Genomic DNA, 22,388 nt, shown 5'->3' with positions numbered 1-22,388 from the left:
AAGAACAGAGGTAGAGGAACCTAAGGGAAAATGACAAAATCTAAAGTTCTTGTCATCGAAGAAGGATAAGCGAATGTGATACTAAAGAAAATTGAGGTAATTACAGTTGAAAACTCCCAAACTTCAGTAGATGACTAAAACCTAAAGATTTCAGAAGCTAAGCAAACCTCAATAGGGTGATTCCATATTACATTTTTTACAAAAAATATAAAAGCAGTCAGATAAAAATGACACATAACCTATAGTGGAACAGTGATTCAATAATGGTGGCTTTCTCTTCAGAAACCATGGAGGCCAGAAAGAAGAGGCATGGCATTTTTCAAGTGCTGAGAGGAAAGAACTGCCAATCTAGACTTCTACATTCAGTAAGAATATCCTTCAGGGATAAAGGCACTCTCAGATGAAGGAAAACTAGGAATCTGCTGCCAGGTGACCATCCTTAAAAATTACACAAGGAAGCTGTTAAAACAAAGAGAATGATGCCAGAAAGAAACTTGGAGCATCAGAAATGAAGGAAAAGCGAGAGAAATAGTAGATGCATTAGAAAATAGAATATTCTTTTATACTTAAATTCTTCAAAATATGTTTGACATATGCAAGGAAAAATATTAAAAAGTATAGACTATTCTCTATTTAAATTCTTCAAAATATGTTTGATATATAAAAGGAAAAAATACATAAAAGTGTCTGATGGATTTCTCCATGTATGTATAAAAAAGCTATAGAATAAAGTGGAGAGGGTAACGGAATCTATTAAGATATTAGCTATACATTCCAAATGAAGTGGCAGAATACTCACTCTAAGCAGATTGTGAAGAGTTGACCTATTTTATCAGAAAAGTAAACTTCAGAGCATAGAAAATTACCAGGGACAGAGTTACACTACCTAATGAGAAATAGGGTGAATTTGCCAAGAATATGTAAGAGTTCTAAATACATATGCACCAAACAACAGAGATGCAACATACATGAAGCAAAACCAGATAAAACTGAAAACAGAAATAGATATATCCATAGTTAAAGCTGGTGACCTCAACATCCACACCTCAGTAATATATGCATCTATTAGGTAGAAAATCAACAAAGATATAGAAAAACTAGTCAGTGCCATGAACCAACCAGATTTAACTGATGTTTACAGAACATTCTACCTAAAAACAGCAGAAGGCACAAGTGCCCATAGTTCATTCATAACAAAAATATATTCTGGGTCATAAAACAAACTCCAATGTTTAAATCATTTGGAATTATTCAAAGTATCATCTCAGATCATAATGCAGTTAAACTAGAAATCAATATCAGAAAGACAACAGAAAAATATCGAAACCCATGGAAATTAAACAACATACCTTTAAATATGCCATGGACCAAAGAGGAATTCTCAAGGGAAATTAGAAAATATTTTGAAATGAGCAAAAATAAAAAATATGGCATAATGAAAATTGTAGAATTCAGCTAAAAGACTGCTTAGAGAGAAATTTATAGCATTAAGTGTTTATATTAGAAAAAAAGAAAGACCTCAAATCACTAACCTAAGCTCCCACTTTAGAACTGGAAAGCAAAGAGTAAAACAAACTCGAATCAAGCCAAATTAAGGAAATAATAAAGAGTAAAAAATCAGTGAAATTGAAAACCAAGAACAATAGATGAAATTAGTGAAATCAAATCTAATTCTTTGAAAATATTTGTAAAATGCATTCAAGACTGACAACGTTAAAAAAAAAAAAACAAATACACGAATTACCAATATCAGGAATTGAAAAGAAATGGGACTACAAGGGCTTCCAGGATAATAAGGGAGCACTAGAAACAGCTCTATGGGAATAACTTCAACAAGTTAGATGTAATGGACCAATTCTTCCAGGAACACAAACTATCAAAGCCTACCCAAGATGAAATAGATCATAAGAATGGTCTTATGACCATTACAATGATTGATTTCATAGTTTAAAAAATGTTTTAAAAACCTACCCCAAAATCAAAAATAAACTTCCAGGCCTAAATATGGTTTCACCGGTTAATTGAATAAAATATTTAAAGAAATTATACTAGTTCCATAGAATCTTTTCTAGAAAATGGAAGAAAAGGAAACATTTCCCAACTGATTTTATGAGGCCGGCATCAACCTGATACCAAAATCTGACAAGAAAAAAGAAAACTACACAATATATTTCATGGATATATGTATATAGATATATATCCGTGTGTGTATATATATATATATATATATACACAATACAAACTATATTAACAAAGTGATTCCAGCAATATATAAAAAGCATAATACAAAGTACCAAGTGGAATTTACAGTAGGAATACAAGACTAGTTCAGTACTCTGAAAATAATTAATGTAATTGACCATATTAATAACCTAAAGAAGGAAAGCTGCACGGTCATAGAAATTTAAACAGAAAAAAACATTTGACAAAATACAGCGTCTATTCATGATAATAACTCACAGCAAACTAGAACAGAAGGGAACATCCTCAACCTAAAAATTGGCATCTAGGAAAATCTTATAGCTAAGAGTATACTTAGTTGTGCAGCATTGAATGCTTTTCTCTTAAGCTTAGTGGCAAACTCAACATTCCTGTTAAACAACCTAGTAGAAGTTCTGGTCAGTGGAAAAGGCAAGAAGAAAATAAAAAGTGTACAAATTGGAGAAGAAGACATAAAAGTGCCATTTGTGGAAGATATGACACTCTACATAAAAATCACAAGAAATCTACAAAAAGTCTCCCAAAACTAATAAATGAAGTTAGTAAATCACAGGATACAAGATCAGCACTCATTAATCTGGTGTATTTCTTTTAAAAAATCAATTTATTATCTTATAGTTGTGAAAGTCATAAGTTCAAAATGGTTCTTACTAGACTCAAGTCAGTGTGTCAGTGGAGCAGAATTCATTCTAGAATGGATGCTTGAAGAAGTTCTGGAGGCTCAAAGAGAGAATTCATTCCTAGGCATTTTCTGCCTCTTAAAGCCACCCACATTCCCCGATCCATGACTGCATGACTCTGACCTCTGCTTTCATTGTAAAATCTCCTTCTCTGCCTCTGATCTTACTGTTTTTCTCTTATATGGGCCTCAGTGATTACATTGGACCCACCCAGATAATTCAAGATAATCTTCCCATCTCATGGTCTTCAACTGAATCATATCCAAAGTACTATTTTCCAAGTGATGTAATGTATTCAGATTCCAGGGATTAGGACACAGACATCTTTAGGGACCATTATTCTGTCTACCACAAGTTGAAAGAGTTCCTTACATATTCTGATATTATGGATACTAGAACCTGACAAGGTGTATGATTTGCAATTTTTTTCTCCCGTTCTGTGGGTTGTTTTTTCACTTATTATATGTCCTTTGATACACCAAAAGTTAGAATTTTCATAAAGCCTAATTTATCTATTTCTTCCTTTCGTGGCTTTGCTTTTGCTGTCACAACTATAACAGTTTTATAGTACTGTCTCTAACTTTTAGGTTTTTAATACATTTTGAGTTAATTTTCCATATAGTGTAAGGCAACAGTCCAATATCATTCCAATGTTTCTGCATCATTAGTTGAAGAGACGATTTTTCTCCATTGAATTATTTTGGTACTCTAATCAAGTATATTTCTATACAGTAGAAACACAGACTGGAAAACAGAAAATTTTTAAAACATCATTTAAAATAACTCCAGAATTGAAATATTTAGGTATAAATGTAACAAAATGCCTACAGTGTAAGTTTATAGAAAACTAAAAACTCTAATAAAAGATACTTAAAAAATAAAGAAATAGAGAGTCATACTGTCTTCAAGGAATAGAAGATCCAACATAGTAAACATGTCAACATGTAAATTCTCCATAAATTTACATATGGATTGTGTGTGTCTTTTATATATATAAATGTGTGTGTTTATATATATATGTATATATATATACATATATATATAAACATACATATATATGAATTGTGTGTGTTTTATATATATATAAATGTGTGTGTTTATATATATGTGTATATATATATCTGTATATATACAGATATATATATATATATATACACCAATCTAAACCTTAGCAGAATTTTTGTAGATATGAGTAAGATATTTCACAATGTATTTGGAAAGGCAGAGAGACTAGCCTATGCAAATCAGTTTGGAAAAAGAACTAGACATCTACATATAAAAAATGAACTTTGACTTAAATACCTTAAACAAAAAACTTGGTAAAAGGCATGAACAAACACTTCACCAAAGAGGATATAAGGATATGACAAATAGGCACATTAAAAGATGTTTAACATTCTTAGCTACTAAGGAAATGCAAATTAAAACCATGACATGATAGTGCTACACACCTATTTTAACTTCAATAAAAATTGCTGACAAGAGCAAGGAAAGTAATAGATGTGGAATAACTTGAAATTTTGTAAATTGCAGGTTGAAATACAAAATTGTACAATCACTGTGGGAAACAGTTTGGCAGTTTCTTATAAATGCTAATCTGTTCTAAAATATAACCCAGTGGTCCATTTCTGGATATTCATGCTAGAGAGATGAAAAATGTATTTCCACATAAAAACCTGTACATTAATATTTACAGCAGCTTTACTAATAAGTGCTAAGACCTGAATACCACCCAAATGTCTTTAATGTGATGGATGGATAAACAAACTGTGACACATCTGAACAACGGCATAATATTTACAAAAAATAATGAACTTTCAATATATGTAACAACTTGGACAAATCTCAGAGGCATTATGCTAGGGAATGAAGCCACACACAAAAGGTTGATACTGTAGTATTCCATGTATATTCTATTCCCTTCCAACAAAAAGAATCCACTCACACACAGAAAAGTATAAGGATGGAGAACTGATCAGTGGTTGGCAGCAGTTATGGGTAGGGAAGGGGCAATGACAAAAGGATAGGAGAAGGGAGTTTTGGGCAGGGGGTGATAGAACTATTGTGTGTCCTGATTATGTTGATAGCTACACAAATATATACATGTGTCTAAAATTTATGGAAGGTCATGCATGATACATCAATGGAAAAAGTTAATGTATGATGTAAAAATAAAACTTAAAGACACTATTTTCACTAGCATCAAAAACATTAAATGTCTAAGAAAAATCTAGTAAAAAATGCGTATTATTCTATACAGTTAACTATAAACCATTAATGAGAGAAATTAAAAGAGACCTAAATAAAGGTCAGCATATCTACATTTATGGCTTAGAAGACTCTGTATTGGAAACAAGACAATTATCCATAAACTGATCTGCAGAGTCAATGCAATTCCCTATCAAAATTTCAGTGGTTTTTAATTTTTGTGAAAACTTACAACCTGATCCTAAAATGTATATAATGTGTAGATGACCAGAAATGGCTAATGCACTTCTGAATAAAAAGAAGAAGTTTGAGGAACTTGCTTCACTGGTTATCAATGTTTATTAGAAAGCTACAATGAGAAGGATAGTGGTACTGAAACAAGGGTACAATAAAAGTCAGTGCAACTGATTAGAGTCTAGAACAAAGCCAAGCATATATACACATTAGGTTGGTGACAAGCATGGCAGGCAGAGCAGTGAGGAAACATAGTCCTGTGAATGAATAGTGTTGGAGTAATTGGATGCTCTTATGAGAAGACAAGAAAACTTGTCCTCTACTTCACACAACACCCAACTGTAGTAGATTATAGATTTAAATATAAAAGGCAAGAGAATAAAACTTCTGAACATAAATAAGCAGGGCTATTTTCCTGACTTCAGAGATAGAATTTAATAGGATTTTAAAAGCACTATTCACATGAGTCTTTCCTGAGCAAGATGACAGAATAGGAAGCCCTGGACTCTCCTTCCGCCCTGTAATCTCACCAATTCAGCAACAAAGCATGGACAAATTTCCTGTGAAGTCCAGAATGCAGAAACTAGCTGAGAGGCTCCTGCACCCTAGGTGAGCACAAAACTACCCACATCAAAGTCAGTAGGGAAATTGAAGACACCCTCTTGCCATAATCCCTGCCCTTGGCACTGTGCCTTGTAATTGCAAGGAAACTGCCAGCTCCCAGATTTTCCTTGGGAAGGGAAAGAGATGGACTATGCATCCAGAACCTCACTTTGCTTGGAGATACCTGGAGGATGGGCTTCTGTCTAGCCTGTCTCAGAGTGCTGATGCACCTGCATAATCTAGCCACCCGCAAGTGAGAACAGAGATGACAATTTGATCTAATATGCAGCTAGTCGCCACAGCCTTCTCTCCAGCTCGATGCAGACCAAATAGCTGAAAACCAAAACAAAACAACAACAATAAAAAAGACACACACATACACAAAACCCAAATGTCAGTTTCTCCCTGGGGATAGGGAAAAAAATGTTAGACAGGGAATCCAATGCTTCAGCTTTTCTGGAGGTGGCCTGAGGAACTGACTTATGTCTTGCTTGTTCTCAGAGCAGTGATGGGACACAGTATATTCTAGATGCCTAGGGACTGCTTAAAACCAAGAAAACAGGTTGGACTAACACAAAGGTCGGAGAGGCTCCCAAAATCTCTGCTTGGGCTGATTATAAGGGTCTTTTATATGAGGCTAGTCTGTGAATATTGGGAGAGGTAGCTGTTTTATCTAATGTGCAGACAACACAGAGAGTCAAGGAAAATGAAGAAACAGGGTAATATTTCCCATACAATGGAAAAAAATAAATTTCCAAAAATTGACCTTAATGAAATGGAGGTGTATGATTTGCCTGAAAAAAATTTAGAATAACTATTATAAAGATGCTCACCAGGGTAAGGAGAACAATTAATGAATAAAGTGAGAATTTCAACACACAGAAAATATAAAGTACCAAATAGACATTGTAGAGCTGAAGAATAATAACTCAGCTGAAAAATTCACTTGAGGGGTTTAACAGCAGACTAGATGAAGCAGAAGATAGAAACAGTGAACATGAAGACAGGTCACTGAAGATTATTCAGTCATAGGAGCAAAAATAAGAAAAGAATAAAAACGAGTAAAAGCGTCAAGGATTTAAAAGACATTATCAAGCAGATCATGGATTGTGAGAATCCTGGAAGAAGAGAAAGAAAAAGACCAGAAAGCATATTCAAAGAAACAGTGGCTAATTTTTTTCTAAATCTGAAGATGGAAATGGTCTAGATCCAGGAAACCCAAATGACCAATAAAATGAATCCCAAAAATGCATACTGAGATACATTATAATCAAATTGCCAAAAGTCAGAATAAGAGAATTTTGAAAAGCAGCAAGAGAAAAGCAAGTTGTCACACATAAGGAAATCCCCATAAAACTGTGAGTGGAGTTTCCAGCAGAAACCTTACAGGCCAAAAGGGATTCACATTATATATTCAGAGTACAAAAGAACTGGAAACCAAGAATACTACGCCTGGCAAAACTGCCCTTTGAAAATGAGGGAGAGGTAAAGATGTTCAAAAGCTGAGAAAGTTCATCACTAGTAGGCCTGCCTTACAGGAAATGATAATACCTTCAAGATGAAACCAAAGGACACTAAACAGCAACATTATAACATAAGAAAGTAAAAAAATCTCATTAGTATAAGTAAATATATAGACCAATATAGACTATTATTGTAATAATGGTAAGTAAATCACTTTTAATTCTAGTCTAAAAGTTAAAAAAAGTATAAAATAACTATAACTAAAAATATGTTAATGGGTTCACAATATAAATGGATGTAATGGACTCACTTCATATTTAAAGACATACATAGGCTGAGAATGAAGGATGGAAAAAAAAAAACTCCATGCAAATGGCAACCAAAAGAGAGCAGGGGTGGCTACCTTTATATCAAACAAAATAGACTAATTCAAAGATGGCTGCAAGACACAAAGATGACCGTAATGTAACGATAAAAGAGTCAATTCATCAGAAACATATATACACCCAACATCAGTGCACCAAAATACATGAAGCAAACATTGATGGAACTGAAGGGAGACACTGATAGAAATACATAATAGTAGGAGACTTCAGCACCCCACTTTCAGTACTGGATAGACCAACCAGACAGAAAATCAACAAAGGAATAGTAGACTTAAACACTATAAATCAAATGGACCTAACACAATGTACAGAACATTCTACCCAAAGGCAGCAGAATCTACATTCTTCTCAAGTACCCATAAAACATTCCCCAGGATAGATCACATGTTAAATTACAAAGCAAGTCTCAACAAATTAAGAAGAATTAAATCATACCAAATATATTTTCCAACCACAGTGAAATGAAGTGACATCAGTAGCAGAAGGAAAATGTAAAATCATAAATATATTAAAATGAATAATTTTGAACAAGTGATAGGTCAAACAAGAAATCAAAAAGTAAGTTAGAAAATACCTTGAGACCAATGAAACGAAAGCATAACATACCAATACTTATGGGATATGGGGAAAGCAATACTGTGAGGGAAGTTTTTAGTAATAAACAAACACCTACATTAAAAAGGAAGAAATATCTGAAGTAAACAACCTAACTTTACATCTCAAGGCACTGGAAGAATAACAAACTAGGCCCAAAACTAGTAGAAGGAAGGAAATAAAGATTAGAGGATAAATAAACAAAGAATAGAAAAACAATAGAAAAAATCCACAAAACTAAGAGTGTTTTAAAAAGATAAACAAAATTGACAAACCTTTAGCTAGACTGAGAAAAGAAAGAAAAAAGAAGCTCAATAATGAAAATCAGAAATAAGTAAATGGGATTACATCAAACTAATAAGCTTTTGCACAACAAAGGAAATGATCAACAGAGTGAAAAGGCAACCTACAGTGAAGTCCTACAATTTGATACATACAATATTAATAAACTGATTTAAAAATGGGATAAAGATTTGACTATACATTTCTCCCAAGAAGACATACACATTGCCAACAGGTATATGGAAAGATGTTCAACGTCACTAATCATCAGGGAAATGCAAATCTAGACCGCAAGGAGTTATCACTTCACATCTGTTAAAATGGCTATGATCAAAAATTCAGAAGTCAGCAAGGGTTGGCAAGGATGTGGAGAAATTGGAGCCCTTGTACACCATTGGGGGAAATGCAGAATAATACAGCCACTATGGAAAACAGTATGGAGATTCCTCAAAAATTAAAAATAGAACTACCATATAATCCAGCAATTCCAGCTTTGGGTATTTATCCAGAAGCATTGACATGAGGGTCTTTCAAAGATACCTTAGCACTCCAGTGGTTGTTGCACCAGTAGGAATAACCAAGATATGAAAACAACGTAATGTCCATTGGCAGATGGCTAAAGAGAAGGTGGTATATACATTCAATGGAATTATTTAACCTTTAAAAAAGAAGAAAATTCTGCACTATGTGACAACACAGTGAACCTTAAGAACACGATCTAAATGAAGTAACACAGTCACAGAAAAATAGTTATAGTATGATTCCACTTATATGAGTTATTTAAAATAATTAAACTCGTAATCAGAGAGTACAATGGTTGTTGCCAGTGGCTGCAGGGAGGGAGAAATGGAAGATTTCTAATCAATGAGCATAAAGCCTCAATTATAAAAGATGAATAAGTTCTCTAGATCTATTGTACAACACTGTCATTGTATTTAACAACACTTAAAAAGTGTATCATACGCTTAAAATTTGTTAAGACAGTAGACCTCGTGTTAAGTGTACTTACCACAGTAAAATAAAAATTTTCAAAACCACTGCCTATAAGGTGAATGAGTGAGAAATTGGACTTTATTAAAATCAATAATGTCTTTTATTTTAAAAAGAATTAAAAGGAAGAAAAGCAAACCACAAGGTGAAGTTATGTGCAACATCTGTAAGTGATAACAGATTAGCATGTCATTGAGACCTTTTAGTGAACTACTTCAAAATTGGGCTGAGTGCTTACTTTACAGTGTCTAGATAAATCATAGGTTAAATAATGTAATGCCTTTAGCAATCAGAGAAGCCAGAACTCTCTTGAGTAGGACAAAATATACATATTAAATACAGAACTACAAATCTGGAAGACTCATTGCAGTTTTTGAAATGTATGATCTTTCATGTATATGTAACCATTGCAGTAGAAGGTCCTGGCACAAAATATAGTGATGTGTTTGGAGACACTTTAGGAAAACATATTATATAGACATATTCCCATTATCATGAATGTTAGTCTTGGGTAATTGGACCTTGGCAAATTGGACCCTGAACACTAAGAATTTTCTTCAAAGGCATTCTTTCTCTTACGGTGACAGACACAAGCAACATTATTTTTATTCACAGTATGAATACCATATGAAATCTTGCACTTTAAAATAATTTTGGTAATACCATTTTTATAAGATGCATTCATTATACAACTGTTCACACTTTGCAAATAATTAAAATGTTCTTAGATTTATGTGACAATTTCCTATGAAGCCTATATGTAGCTTATACAAGTATATATTCATTTACTTCTGTTTTTGATGTTCATTTCTCCTTTTGTAGCTCAAGCTACTTTATATCTTTGAAAATATCCATCTCTTGGTCTTTGTAGATGCAGCATTCCGCATTATTAACATAACCTGGGATGAGTTCTTTTTGTGTTTGTCTGATGCAACTTGACAACTTTGAATGCTATTTTCCTTCTATTGTACTTGTAAATTTCATTTCCTTATTCTGCTTTATAATTAAATGCTATTTTCAGCAAATATAAAAAATGCAAAAATGGTTAAACTGTCTTCAAGTTGAAGAGAAAATGCGTCTTTCTTGACACCATCTTCGGATAGAAAATTGGGAAGTCACGAAGACGACCTCACAAGGTCATTGGTCAGATTAAAGAAATAATACCTATCAAATAATATAGTAACTGCACAGTAAATGTCAACTGCTCATGATTTAAGGTGTTTAAGATTGTAGTCCAAGAGTATACTCTATGCTTTTAACTTATGAACATTTCTTATGTGGGAGGAATTTCCCTGAATGATGAGGAATTTGGTTCATTTTAGGTGGATGGAGTTTCCAGCATGACATTCAATTTCTATCAAGGCTATGGCTGTGAAACTAAGAGTGTGGTTTCATTAAATGGTGCTTTTAATCTCCCTTAGTTTATGTGAGAAAGTGGTGGATATTGGTGTGTTTTTTTTAATTTCCAGTTTCATTTCAGTTTCCAAATTAAATGCTCTTCTTAAATATTTGCAGAGAATCTGAAAATTTTAGTGAGAGGAAGATTAACAAAGTTTCAGCAGTGTCTTGTGAGGTTACGAAGTACTGTCTATTATTTATACAGAAAAACCTTCTCACTTTTGCTAAGCCTAATCCCTGAATTCATGGTTTGCACTGCTTTGATTGATTTATTTGTCTTTCTATGTCAGAGGTGTTGAACTCCGGTGCCCTTTGGACCCCCTCCCCATCTTTATAATAATTTTCCTGGCCTTTCCTTGTGTATTTCCACCCCTCTTCCCTTCAGTCCATGCCAGCTCACATTCCTTCTATGTTTCTGTCCTCTTAGCCTGGCATGGCAACTCTGACTCCTCTGCCCTCTCCATGGTGGCCTCCCCAGGGTGCCATCTCCCACAGGACTGGCAGCGAGCTGCCACTGCCCCCCAATTCCATGGCAGGGACTGCTGGGAAGAAACGTCAACAGCATGTCCTCTGAGGAGCAGCTCAAGCTAATCCTGTTTGTTTTTACCAATGTAGTCGTGGCCTTCTAGTATGCAAGCCTAGGAACCCACTGCTGCCATTTCCTGTGATGGCCACTGTTTCTCTTTTTCTGTTTCTTCTTCATCAGCCGGATTCAGCCAGACTTCCTTCAGAGGGGCTTTGTGTTTGAGAGGCCTCACTAGGAGGCCCATCCTCATCTTTGGAAAACTGGCCGGTGTCACAAGGCAAGGCTAAGCATGTTCAGTCTAAATATTTTTTTTAAAAGAACATTTCAGTCTGAGGGTAAAACGTGATTTGGCAATGTGATTTAACTTGGGATGGTCACCGACTGTGACCAACTTCACGCTGGTGAAGCATTTAGAATGACTTAAATCATTTTCTCATGGAAAAATCAAACCTTTTGGAGCTAAAAAATAAAAAAAGTGATTGAGAGGTTTTTTCAAGACATCCCAGATAGGGCATCATTTTCCTGATTTAGACCCTGCAAGCAAGAAAGGCATGGAAAGACTTCTGCACATCCTTAGCTCATGCAATTTAAATCTGCCGCTGTTAACACATCCTCAATACAGCAAACACTCACTGCATTCAAAACACGGAACACTCTGAAGTGTGGAATCCCGAGTTTTTGCCATTGTTGATAGGATAAAGAACCCATACCCATTCTTCAAGGCTACAAAAACCCTAAATTACATACAATAAAAACCGTGCTTCTGTTAAGCAGCTGCTACAGCTTCCCTTATAGAGTATTAGGGTAAACCAGCCCCATTCTAATGTTCTCATGATTCCCTTTTGGGTGGCAGTGCACACTTATGAGCACTCTGGAAGGGCACTCATAAAGCAGGAGCTCCTGGGAGCCTGTGTGTTTAAATATTAAGATATAACCCAGTGTGGAATTGGAATCATTTTCTTCAGGCACAGGAAAGCCACATCATTTTTTTTTTCTCCTTCCACTATTACCTTTATAAGGCCTTGTGTAAAACTATGTCCCAAAGAGGAGATTTACTTCTTTAACCTCATCGGTAATACTCATCATTAATACTAAGGGTCCCCTCAGATGGGACTTGCACCCTGCCAGGGAGGTGGGGGAAAGACTGTGAGTCCCACCTCCTTCCGGTAGAGCTACCTTGGGATACCATGTGATGATGCTCTGAATCACTAAGGGGAGGCCTGAGTCCAGCAGCTAAAGCATCTGCTTTTGATACAGTCAGAAATTCCAGCCCATCCCTAGGGCCGATTGTGCCCAGGGAACATTGCGGATCCTCAAGTCAGGTTTCGAACCAGTGCATTTACTGTTGTTTTGTTTTGTTTTTCCTGGAGGGAATTCAGATGTTTGCAATATGTCCTCTTCACACTGTTTCTAGCTGTGGATCCCAGGCGAGTAGCTCCAGGAATGGGGGCTAGTACTAAGGGCAGAGCTCCGCCTCCTGCCTCCCTCCTCCTCTCTGGGGGTCTAAGGGTCCAAGGCGAGCCTCTCACTATTGCTGAGTGCAGTCGTTGGAAACCATTTGGACCAGAGCACAGAAGCGTGGTTACCAGGACCTGGGAACAGAGGAAATAAGGAGATGTTGGTCAGTGGTCCAGACTTGCAGTTAAGTTCCGCAGGCCTAATGTACAGCAGGGAACCTATAGATGATACTGTATTGTGTACTTGAAATCTGCTAACAATATTGCTATACTTGTAACTGGCTAAGAGGGTAGATCATAAATGTTCTCACCACCATTAAAAAAAAGGCAACTGTGAGGTGATGGATGTGTTAATTAGCTTGATTGTGGTAACGATTTCATAATGTACACGTATGTCAAATAATCACATCATGCATCTTGAACATAGAGAATTTTTATTTGTCAATTCTAGCTCAGTAAAGCCAGGGGAAAAAAAAAATGTCTGAAACCAACAAGGGCTCCAGTGAGCCTCGGTCACGGCTCTCTTGATGATGTGGATAGATGGCTCTTCTTAGTTCCTATCTGTAGAATGGGGATATTCATATTGTTGTGAATATTGGGTGGAGTGGGGATATGTCAATTATTTGGAAAGTGGACTGACTCCTAGTAATTTGTAATAAGTGCAAGTTATTACCAACACAGGTCACTGCTGACCAGCACTGTGGTGGGGCAGTCTCTATGCAGAATATGCGGATAATTGTGATACGGCAGTTGAAGACACAGAGTGTTAACATAAGGAGAAAAAATAATGAGTAATACCATGAGGAGGGGCAGGCTGTCGGCAAATATGCCAATGCCACGGGAAGATGGCAGACAGGAGGATGGAGAGGACTGGACGAGGCTGGATAAGAGGGCATCCAGGCGTGGGCAGAGCACAAACGGGATGGGGAGGAAGGGAGGTCTGTGCCGGGATGTTGCACCAATGCGTGCACCACGGTGGCTATAGTAACAGGTTGGTTTGTAAGCAAGCATGATACACGGAGCCTTGAGTATCACGCAAAGAATATTAACCTAATTCTGTAGGCTCTGGGTAGCCATGATACGTTTTTGAATAGCAGCATATATAGTTGAATATAGTTGAGAATATAGCATCCAATGGGATGCGAATCTGAAAGCAGTCAGTGGGTTGGGGAGGGCAGAGGGAGGATTGCTACACAAGAAAGGAAACTGAGAAAAGGCAGGATGTCTATAGCAACGTGCGAGGGGCACCTGCTTCCACCAGGGGGTCTTGGCCCAGATCTGCTAGCATCACCCAGTTCCCAGGGCCTCCTAGCCAGAGGCAAACTTACCATAGAGCCTGTAAAGGTAAAGCCTGAGGACCCCTCACTAGCAGAAGCCTTCTCCCAGGTCCTGGGGAAGGTCGTAGCTGTGTGTTCACTTGGTCTTTTACTGCTTGTGATATTTACAAGTGCAAGATGTTTTATACAAGGCTGCTGTCTTTCTCTCCTCCGACGTCCCCTGTCACCCGCTCCTTTTATTAAGGGCAGGTGATTATCACCCAGCTAAGGGGACGCTTTCCAAACAAGGTTAGTGGAACATGGGGCATGGCGACTTCTGTCTAGGATGAAGTGCACCCCGATGTTATTGTTTCTCAAAGGTCTAGGGCTCCAGAGGTGTGGGTGACATGAAGGAGAAACCTGGAGCTCACGGCTCATGTATGGGAGCCCCAAACTTTACACGAAAGAAACCTGAGGCTTTTTCCACACTGCAGAATCCTGAACATGCAGGTCCTACTTCCAATAATGCTACAAATTTAAGTCAACTTCTAAGAACTATTTATAATGTAATTCTGCTTCCCCGTGCTGGAGGAAGTAAATATATTCTGAGTCTTGCTCCTAAAAAATAATGTTATTAAATTATTGTCATGGAAAGTCGTGATCAAAGAGTTTGCAGCCAAAAGTTGCAGGGCAGGTGAGTATGACAAAGGAGGGCCAGTGGTCAGATTAACAAAAATAAGATCTATTCCTTTTAGATACGATTTTTGTGGTATTTTAAATATTTTAAAATGACATTTTTCTCATTAGAAACAAATATTGATTTTTCATAATTCATATTAATAATTTATATTAATGTTATAATTTTGCATTCTTTTCCTAAAAAGGGCCTGGGTTGCATTAACATCAGGTGACTGACATGGCCTCCTCAGGGGAGCCACAAGCCCCTCTGTGGCAACAGGGCGTCACTCCCTGCTATGCTTCCCTGGGCCTGTCACTAACCCTTCACAACCTGCCCTCCTCGGAGCGGCCTTGGTCCTCTGGGCTCTGATGTGGCTCTCTGACTGCTGCACCCCTCACCTTTCCAACTTCAGCCTGGTGGTCTGGGGACCAGATGTGGCCTCCAGCAGAGAGCTCCCATCTCGCCAACAGGGCCTCCTTGTCTGCAGGTGTCTTCTGTCCCCTGTTGCGGGGCCTTCAAAGGGCTCACCAGACCCCACAGTGCACTTCTCCTCAGGGGTGTTAGTCTTTATATAAATCTGGCACAGTGCCCTGCAAAGGACTCTTAATAAGGGAGGCGCCTGGGCTAAGCTGGGAAGAATGCTCAACCAGGCGGCCAGACCTTGGGAAAACCCTTGTGCCTGTGAAGCAGGGACAGGTGCCCAGGGAGAGAGGGAAGCCCACCGTCAAAACCATGTTTCCCAGGACAACCGAATAAATAACACCTGCAAGAAACAAAAAACATATATTTGAGTTATGCTTCCATACCTGAGAAGGAAGAAATAAAAATGGTTTTACTCTAATCACTGCATTATACATTGTTAGATAAGAAACCTGAACAACCTTTAATTGGCAAAGGCCTATTACTACCATTTTGTAAAGAAAACAGCCAGTGGCTTTTTTTCCTGATTTGTTTATCTAACTCAAGCTAACGAGCTGAGGCCCAATAGGGGGAGAGAGGCTTTGTCCCCCAGCAAGTGTCTCTTACAGCCAGAATCTCAAGGTTCCCATCCTGCTCTAATCTCCTTTTTTTCATTTGGTCCTCTTCTTTAATAAAGGAAGGGGGAAAAGTGTGGGGAAATAATTTCCAAATTTTCTAGAAGTTACAGATGGATATTGTGAGGAAGCATAATTTTTCTTCTGTTTTCTTAAAATGATCCACGTGTCGCGGTAATTCATGGCTTATTTGGAAATTATTGAACTCTGCAGTGACTGAAACAAATCATGAACTTGTGCTGTTCACCAGCCTGATGGTTTACATTGGAGGGTCCGCATGAGTTTCATCTGTTAGTATTTCAGACACATTAATTTCATAGCATTAAGGAATTATATAGAATCTTTATTTTCAGATAGACATTGTAAGATTTTTTTTTCTTTGCAAAAAGGAAGGATGATTAATGCCATTACAAAGTAAGTTTATGAGAGAAATAAAAATATTTCTCTGTGGGTGGGAAGTGTTTCTTCAACATTTAGTCAAATGTAGACACAACAAAACATCCACACCATGCACAGCCTCACTCTGTCTTAAAGTGGCGTTCGTGGCAAGATTTCAGAACGAAGAAGAGCTTGCACCCGGAACACTGTAGGACGCTCCCCTCTGCTACAGGGAAAGAGTACGATCTTGTGTGGGATGGGGGTGGGGATTCCCGCCTTGCTCTGCAAGCCTCCACCTCATGGATGGTTCTCGAATACTTCATGCAGAATTCAGACCTATGAAAGTCCTTCCAATAATGGAAGATGCGACATAGGAAGAAGCCATCCCATCATGTTCTTCTTGCAAAAGTAAGATGGAGAAATGAGAAAAAAGTGGAAAATTAGTTTCAAGAGGGAAAGGCTAACTCTAGGCAGGGATATGGAAATGTAAAATTTTAGAGTCAGAAGGGTCGTTACATTTAATCCAATCTGACACTTGCATTGTACATATGAGGGGACTGAGGCTAAGGAAGGTAAATGATGTCACACAGTTTAGGAACAGTATAAATATGGAGGACACTTCTGCCCTGGGGTTCTTCCACATGCCCCGAGTCTAATACCCAGACTCCGCTGCTGCCGCCCCTCTCAGTCGCATCCAGGGAAGTGGATTTGGGCTGCAGAGTTTAGAAAATTGGCACTTAGTAGTTGTGTGACTGGATGAAGGTTACTCAGTGTCTTAGGCCTCAGTTTACCCTTGGAAGGAAGGGTGGTCACTGTCTCTGTGTCAGGAATCCAGGCACCTGGCACAGAATGCGCCTGTGCCTCCTGGGAGGGATGCTAGAACACGCCTTCCATCCAGCTCTGTGTTCTCCCGATCTCATACTGCATCTTAAAGTGCTTTATGGGGAAGGGGCAAAAAGTGCTCCTTAATTGGGATGGAGACAGACGATAAGGAGAAAAAGAGCGAACAAGAGGGCCCTGTTTGCCAGTCACTCTTTGCCTTACCTTGTGTATAGAATAAAAAGGCTCATTCAGAAATTGTTAGTGGAGGGTCCTGTAATTCAAAATATTTTTGACATATTGGGTTATGTTGGTAAAATTCTTCAAGTTTTCTGAGCTTGAATTTCTCTGTTATACTTAGGTTAAACAAACAAAAAGCTTTGAACAATTTCAGGTTCTTTCCAAAATTCAGATGGGGCTTTTGTAGAGAATATTGGTTACTTTGACATTATTGATTTCATTGGCGGGCCCTGGATGTGCTTGGGAGGACATTTGCATCCTTCTCGTCTCGTTCCTCAATCCAGTAAACCAGTGTTCAAAGAAAGAAGGGAGTAAAACTTAAAAATGCCCATATATGCCTCCCTGACCATTCTCACGTACTGAATTTTAGTTAAAGTATTGAGTGTGTTCTCTGTGCAAATAGAGCCTATTACACATTTTAGTCAGAAATCATCGTTAAGCCCAAATCCTTCCAGGATGGAGGGAAGGCAGCTGTCAGCTCACAGTCTGTTCTGCAGGGATGCCTTTGAACTTGCTGCTCCATCATCAATATGTCTGTCTCACGCTACACCTCACTGAGGTCTTGGCTTCTGTATGGCTTTCCCATGTCCCCAGCACCTGCACACCCCAGCACCCTTTCCCTCCTTCCCCACTCTATCAGTCTGAACGGGCTCCTCTGACAAACTGCTCTGGATGCTTCTCGCCCAGGGCACGTGGTTCACGTGAGTTAGCAGAGCTCTGCTCCACACAGTCTCTCAGGGCCTGAATGGGTGAGCAGGTCCCACATGGGCTCTTCCAGGGCCCTCCGAGGAGTGGCACACACCACTCTGCTTGTGTTTCACTTTATCATGAGTGATGTGGCCACACCCAGCCCCAAATGGGGAACAGTTCTATCACACGCCTGCAAGCAGGGAAGCTGCGGTATTTGGCAAACAACACCAATGACTATCATGATCTGTATCTAGCCACTGAATATTAGCTTCTGTCTTTCTCATCAGAGAAAAACACACTTCTCCCATCTTCAAAGGAGGCAACTCAAAAGGTCAACCTTGTCCCGGCCCAAGGTCAAGGTTATGTATATATGTGTATACCTGTCCTGGTAGAGACATCAAGTCTGGATGTGGTTTTCTTTGATCCACTGACCTGTAAACTAAGAAGACCTATCTGATCTCCCCATTCCACACGTGCAGTGTATGTACTAAGGTGGAAAAGGACCAGCCTAAGTCCCCACTGGGTAGATCCTGATGGGCTGTGTTCCCGGAAGTGAGGTTTTTCTTAGATTCAGCTCTAGTCCTTTCCCTAGGGTGGGGCCCCTGAGGTATGTTTTCTCTCTGACTCTTGCCTCCATTGTCTGGGAATATATTCTTTTTCCATTAACCATTTTTGCCATGGTGAAGTGGGCATTGGATAATACACCTCCGTTGGGGTCCAAGCAGAGGCTGCCGTTTGCCCATGAAGGACAGGCAGGCAACGGTATCATTTAATCTCAAGTAGTCATTTTTCTTCCTGACTTGTGGGTCCTTTGGCAGAACTTCCTTAAAATCGAGCCAACTTTCTACCTGAGGCCAGCTTCACATGTGCACAGTCGCATTCAGAGTTCTTTCTCTGTGCAATGCCAAGAGCTGCTGTGCATCTTTGCTTCTGCAGGCCAGCACCTCTCCCTCTCCAGGGCTTTACTCTGAGCCTTTCTCTCTGAAGTATAGGTATCTGGGCCCTACAGCCTTCAGTGGAAGGGCCACACCTTAGTTTCTTTCCCTTGAGCCATATTTGCATAATTAAAGATGTTACTGGGTGGCAGCCTAATCCATTTAGAGGCTTTAGCAATGGGTGTGATTATTTCTGCCAGGTTGTTTCAATGGACTTTGGCACTGCACGCTGTTCTTGATGTTCCGCTGTAGAGATGAGGCCCTTGCCTCTCCCAGCCTCGCCAGACCCCAAGTGTGCTTTGTCTTTCTTTCCTCTTTTATAACAGCTTTCAAACCACTGGGTTCTTTTGGAGATAATTTCCTTCCTGTGATAACTTACCAAGCACAGAGAATAGCAGTCAACACATGCTAATTACCATTCCTTTTCCAACCTCTGCCCAGAGAGCTACCCGCTCCTTAGACAGGTTCTGTCCCATTAGATGTTTCACCCATGCATGACACCAGGCGTCTGGCCTCCAGTCCCACATTCCTGAGCCCTAAGCATCAATGCTACCTGCTTTTGTTTCATTTCACCACTCTTTGAACCCCATTTTTTGTATCAGTCAGCACATGCTAGGTTATATGGCAGAAGCACACACATGCACACACTCACACACACACTTACACACACCTTCACTGTGTGGCTGTGGGTTCAGAGTCTGTCAGTGAGAGGCATGCCAAGTTTTGGAAGGCGGGAACGAGGCTGAGGCCATTCATCCCCAAGGGCACATTCAGACAGGCAAGTGGACTTGGGAGGGTCCATCTGGTTGCTGAGATGCCACACGTGACCTGCCATGGCTGCTGAGCCGCGAGAGGCTTCTGGAAAACTCACTGAGAACCTGCTCCCAGCTGCTGCTTTCCTGCCATTTGCTCCCCCAACTGCGCAAATGCTTATGCAAGACTCACATTGCCTGTTCCATAATTCCTCCTATGCTGGATGCCTGGATACCTTTTGTTTCCCCTACTTGAATCCTTAGTAATACACCAGCCTTATTTTTGTGTGTGGCGTAAATGATCACCAGCCTATTTATTTAAGGCCTGTCTTCCCTGGATAGAATAGAAGCTCTAGGAGGGAGGGAGTTTCTTGTTGGCGCAATGCTGGGTCTTCCTTGCTTTGAAAAGCCTGGCATACTCAGTGAAGCAAAGAAATGATGAATGAATGATGAATGAATTAGTTAATGAAAGACCAGTTGAATTATAAACCTGAAATTGAATTACCTGCCACAGAAAGATTCTTTAATGGGAAACTCAGTGGAAAGGGTAAATATGAGATTTGTTGAGAATCACAAAATTCAGACTCTACAAAAGTAACACATTTATAATATCTACTACATAACAAAAATTATGAAAGATATAAAAATCCCTTACAATCAGCCTCTACATCCTTCTTACCATGAACCTAAAATAATTCTTTAAATTATTTTCAATTGCCCAGGTTACAGGCACTTCTTTGGGTCTCCTAGAGTGCCCCTAGGATAGAATCAGTCCTGTCCTAACCGTTTGATGGCTGCAGCAAAGTCTTACTGGGCAACATGAACACTACAGTGGCTTCAACCCTGGGCCTTTGCCTCTGTATTTGTACCTCTTCAGCCTGCTCTTGGAATCGGCATTTGGCTTGGGTGGCTGTCCTCTCTACAGTTCTTTGTTGTATTTTATTTCTTACTTTTCTTTTTGTTCTGCTTTTTGTAGCTTGAGAAGACCCAAGTACAAATAGTCATAACTATTATATGAATGAATATGAATGGATCACCTGCTCTCTGGCAGGCACTAAGGGTGCTCATTTAATCATTTCCTTTTATCTTCGTTAACACCCTTGAGGAGGTGGACACTGTTATGTTCCCCATTTTATAGATCAGAGAACAGAGGCTCCAATAGGTCCTGCTACCTGTCAAGGCTTGGACTGGCGAGCCTAGGGTTTGCCTCCACACCCTGAAATAGATTCTACTGTCCCTCTTAGCCCCTCTTCACACTTCATATATTTATTGGAACTTAAGATTTATAGTATGTCACATAATGTTACTACACTGTTGACAAATAATATTGGTCATCATTCACTGAGTGCTTGCCATGTTGAACCAGTCTCTATCAGAAAGAGAATTGGGGAGGTGAGGATGTCAACATGGAGAGAACACAGAACGTTTGACAAAGAGAACAAATTATACAGAACATTTATTAATAGAACTGTCTTGTCTCTCCTTCTGCTCTGTTTCAGGAATACCAAATTGACATATTTTTTGCTCAGACCTGGACAGATAGTCGCCTTCGATTCAACAGCACAATGAAAATTCTTACTCTGAACAGCAACATGGTGGGGTTAATCTGGATCCCAGACACCATCTTTCGCAATTCTAAAACCGCAGAGGCTCACTGGATCACCACACCCAATCAGCTCCTCCGGATTTGGAATGACGGGAAAATCCTTTACACTTTGAGGTAAGATGCTGCATCGATCTTTGATTACTCCTGGTTTGAAATGGGATCCTTAATTTGAATCACTGTAGGAATGAGACCCTATTTTCATCTCTAAGTCTATTCTCTTTCATGTGAGACATACTACAGCATCCTGAGAAAGTTTGTCCTCATGCCATATGTGTAAAAATAAAAGCATACAGATGATCCGCAGAGAATATAAGTTCATTTCTTCAGAATCTATTTCTGCTGGAAGTAGGCTGTGAAAGTTATTCTTAATAGATTTATACCATGGGTCCTCTCCCCTAGGAAAATACAGATGTCTTGGTGCACTAATCAACAAATGTAGTTAGAGTAAATCTGAGACCACAAGGAAGAGGGGCAGAGTCAGCCCCTTTCCCAGCACATCCCTAAGGGAAGTGGCAGCTCCCCTGGAGTGTGTCCTCCTGGAGTCAGGGAAGTCTTCGAAGAAACCCAGAGAGGTAAGGGAAACTGAGCTTCCAAGAAGGGAACCGACTCGCCCACAGTCACCACTGGGAGCCTGTCTCTCCCAGATCTCTCCACCAGGATGGTCAGAGTCTAACTGAACACACAGCAACACAGCACTAGCAATGAAGGGCCCTCTGCACTCCTGTCTGCTCGCCCAGCACAGGGACTGGACGGTCCCTCCAGCAGTGTCCTCTGAGCGGGTGGTGCTGCTCCAGAGGACACTGCACTCCCTTCTTCCTGAGGGCTCAGAAGCCCTGGGTGCATCCAGCCTTTGCTGTCACGGGCTCACTCTCGCTCCTTCTTGCACCTGCTCTGTGGCTGCATCTGCCCGCTCTGCTCTTTCTGTCTCAGGGCTTGACCCCTGTCACTTTACTCTCC

At 39.3% G+C, this 22,388-nt stretch overlaps 1 protein-coding gene across 4 annotated transcripts in view; it reads left to right on the top strand.

The window, feature by feature from the left end:
* The window catches only part of GABRG3 (gamma-aminobutyric acid type A receptor subunit gamma3), a 578,311-nt gene that overhangs the window by 338,189 nt on the left and 217,734 nt on the right, over positions 1 to 22,388 (top strand). For all 4 annotated transcript variants that reach the window (XM_024232594.2, XM_054531346.2, XM_063716121.1 and 1 more), the window contains one exon: positions 21,325 to 21,545. In XM_024232594.2, coding sequence (XP_024088362.1) covers positions 21,325 to 21,545 — 221 coding nt within the window. The remainder of the gene's footprint in view (positions 1 to 21,324; positions 21,546 to 22,388) is intronic.

This window comes from Pongo abelii, chromosome 16 (assembly GCF_028885655.2).
Source record: "Pongo abelii isolate AG06213 chromosome 16, NHGRI_mPonAbe1-v2.0_pri, whole genome shotgun sequence".
NCBI classification, from domain to species: Eukaryota; Metazoa; Chordata; class Mammalia; order Primates; family Hominidae; genus Pongo; species Pongo abelii.
The sequence above is the reverse complement of the archived record's forward strand: the minus strand, read 5'-3'. Positions and strand labels throughout refer to the sequence as shown.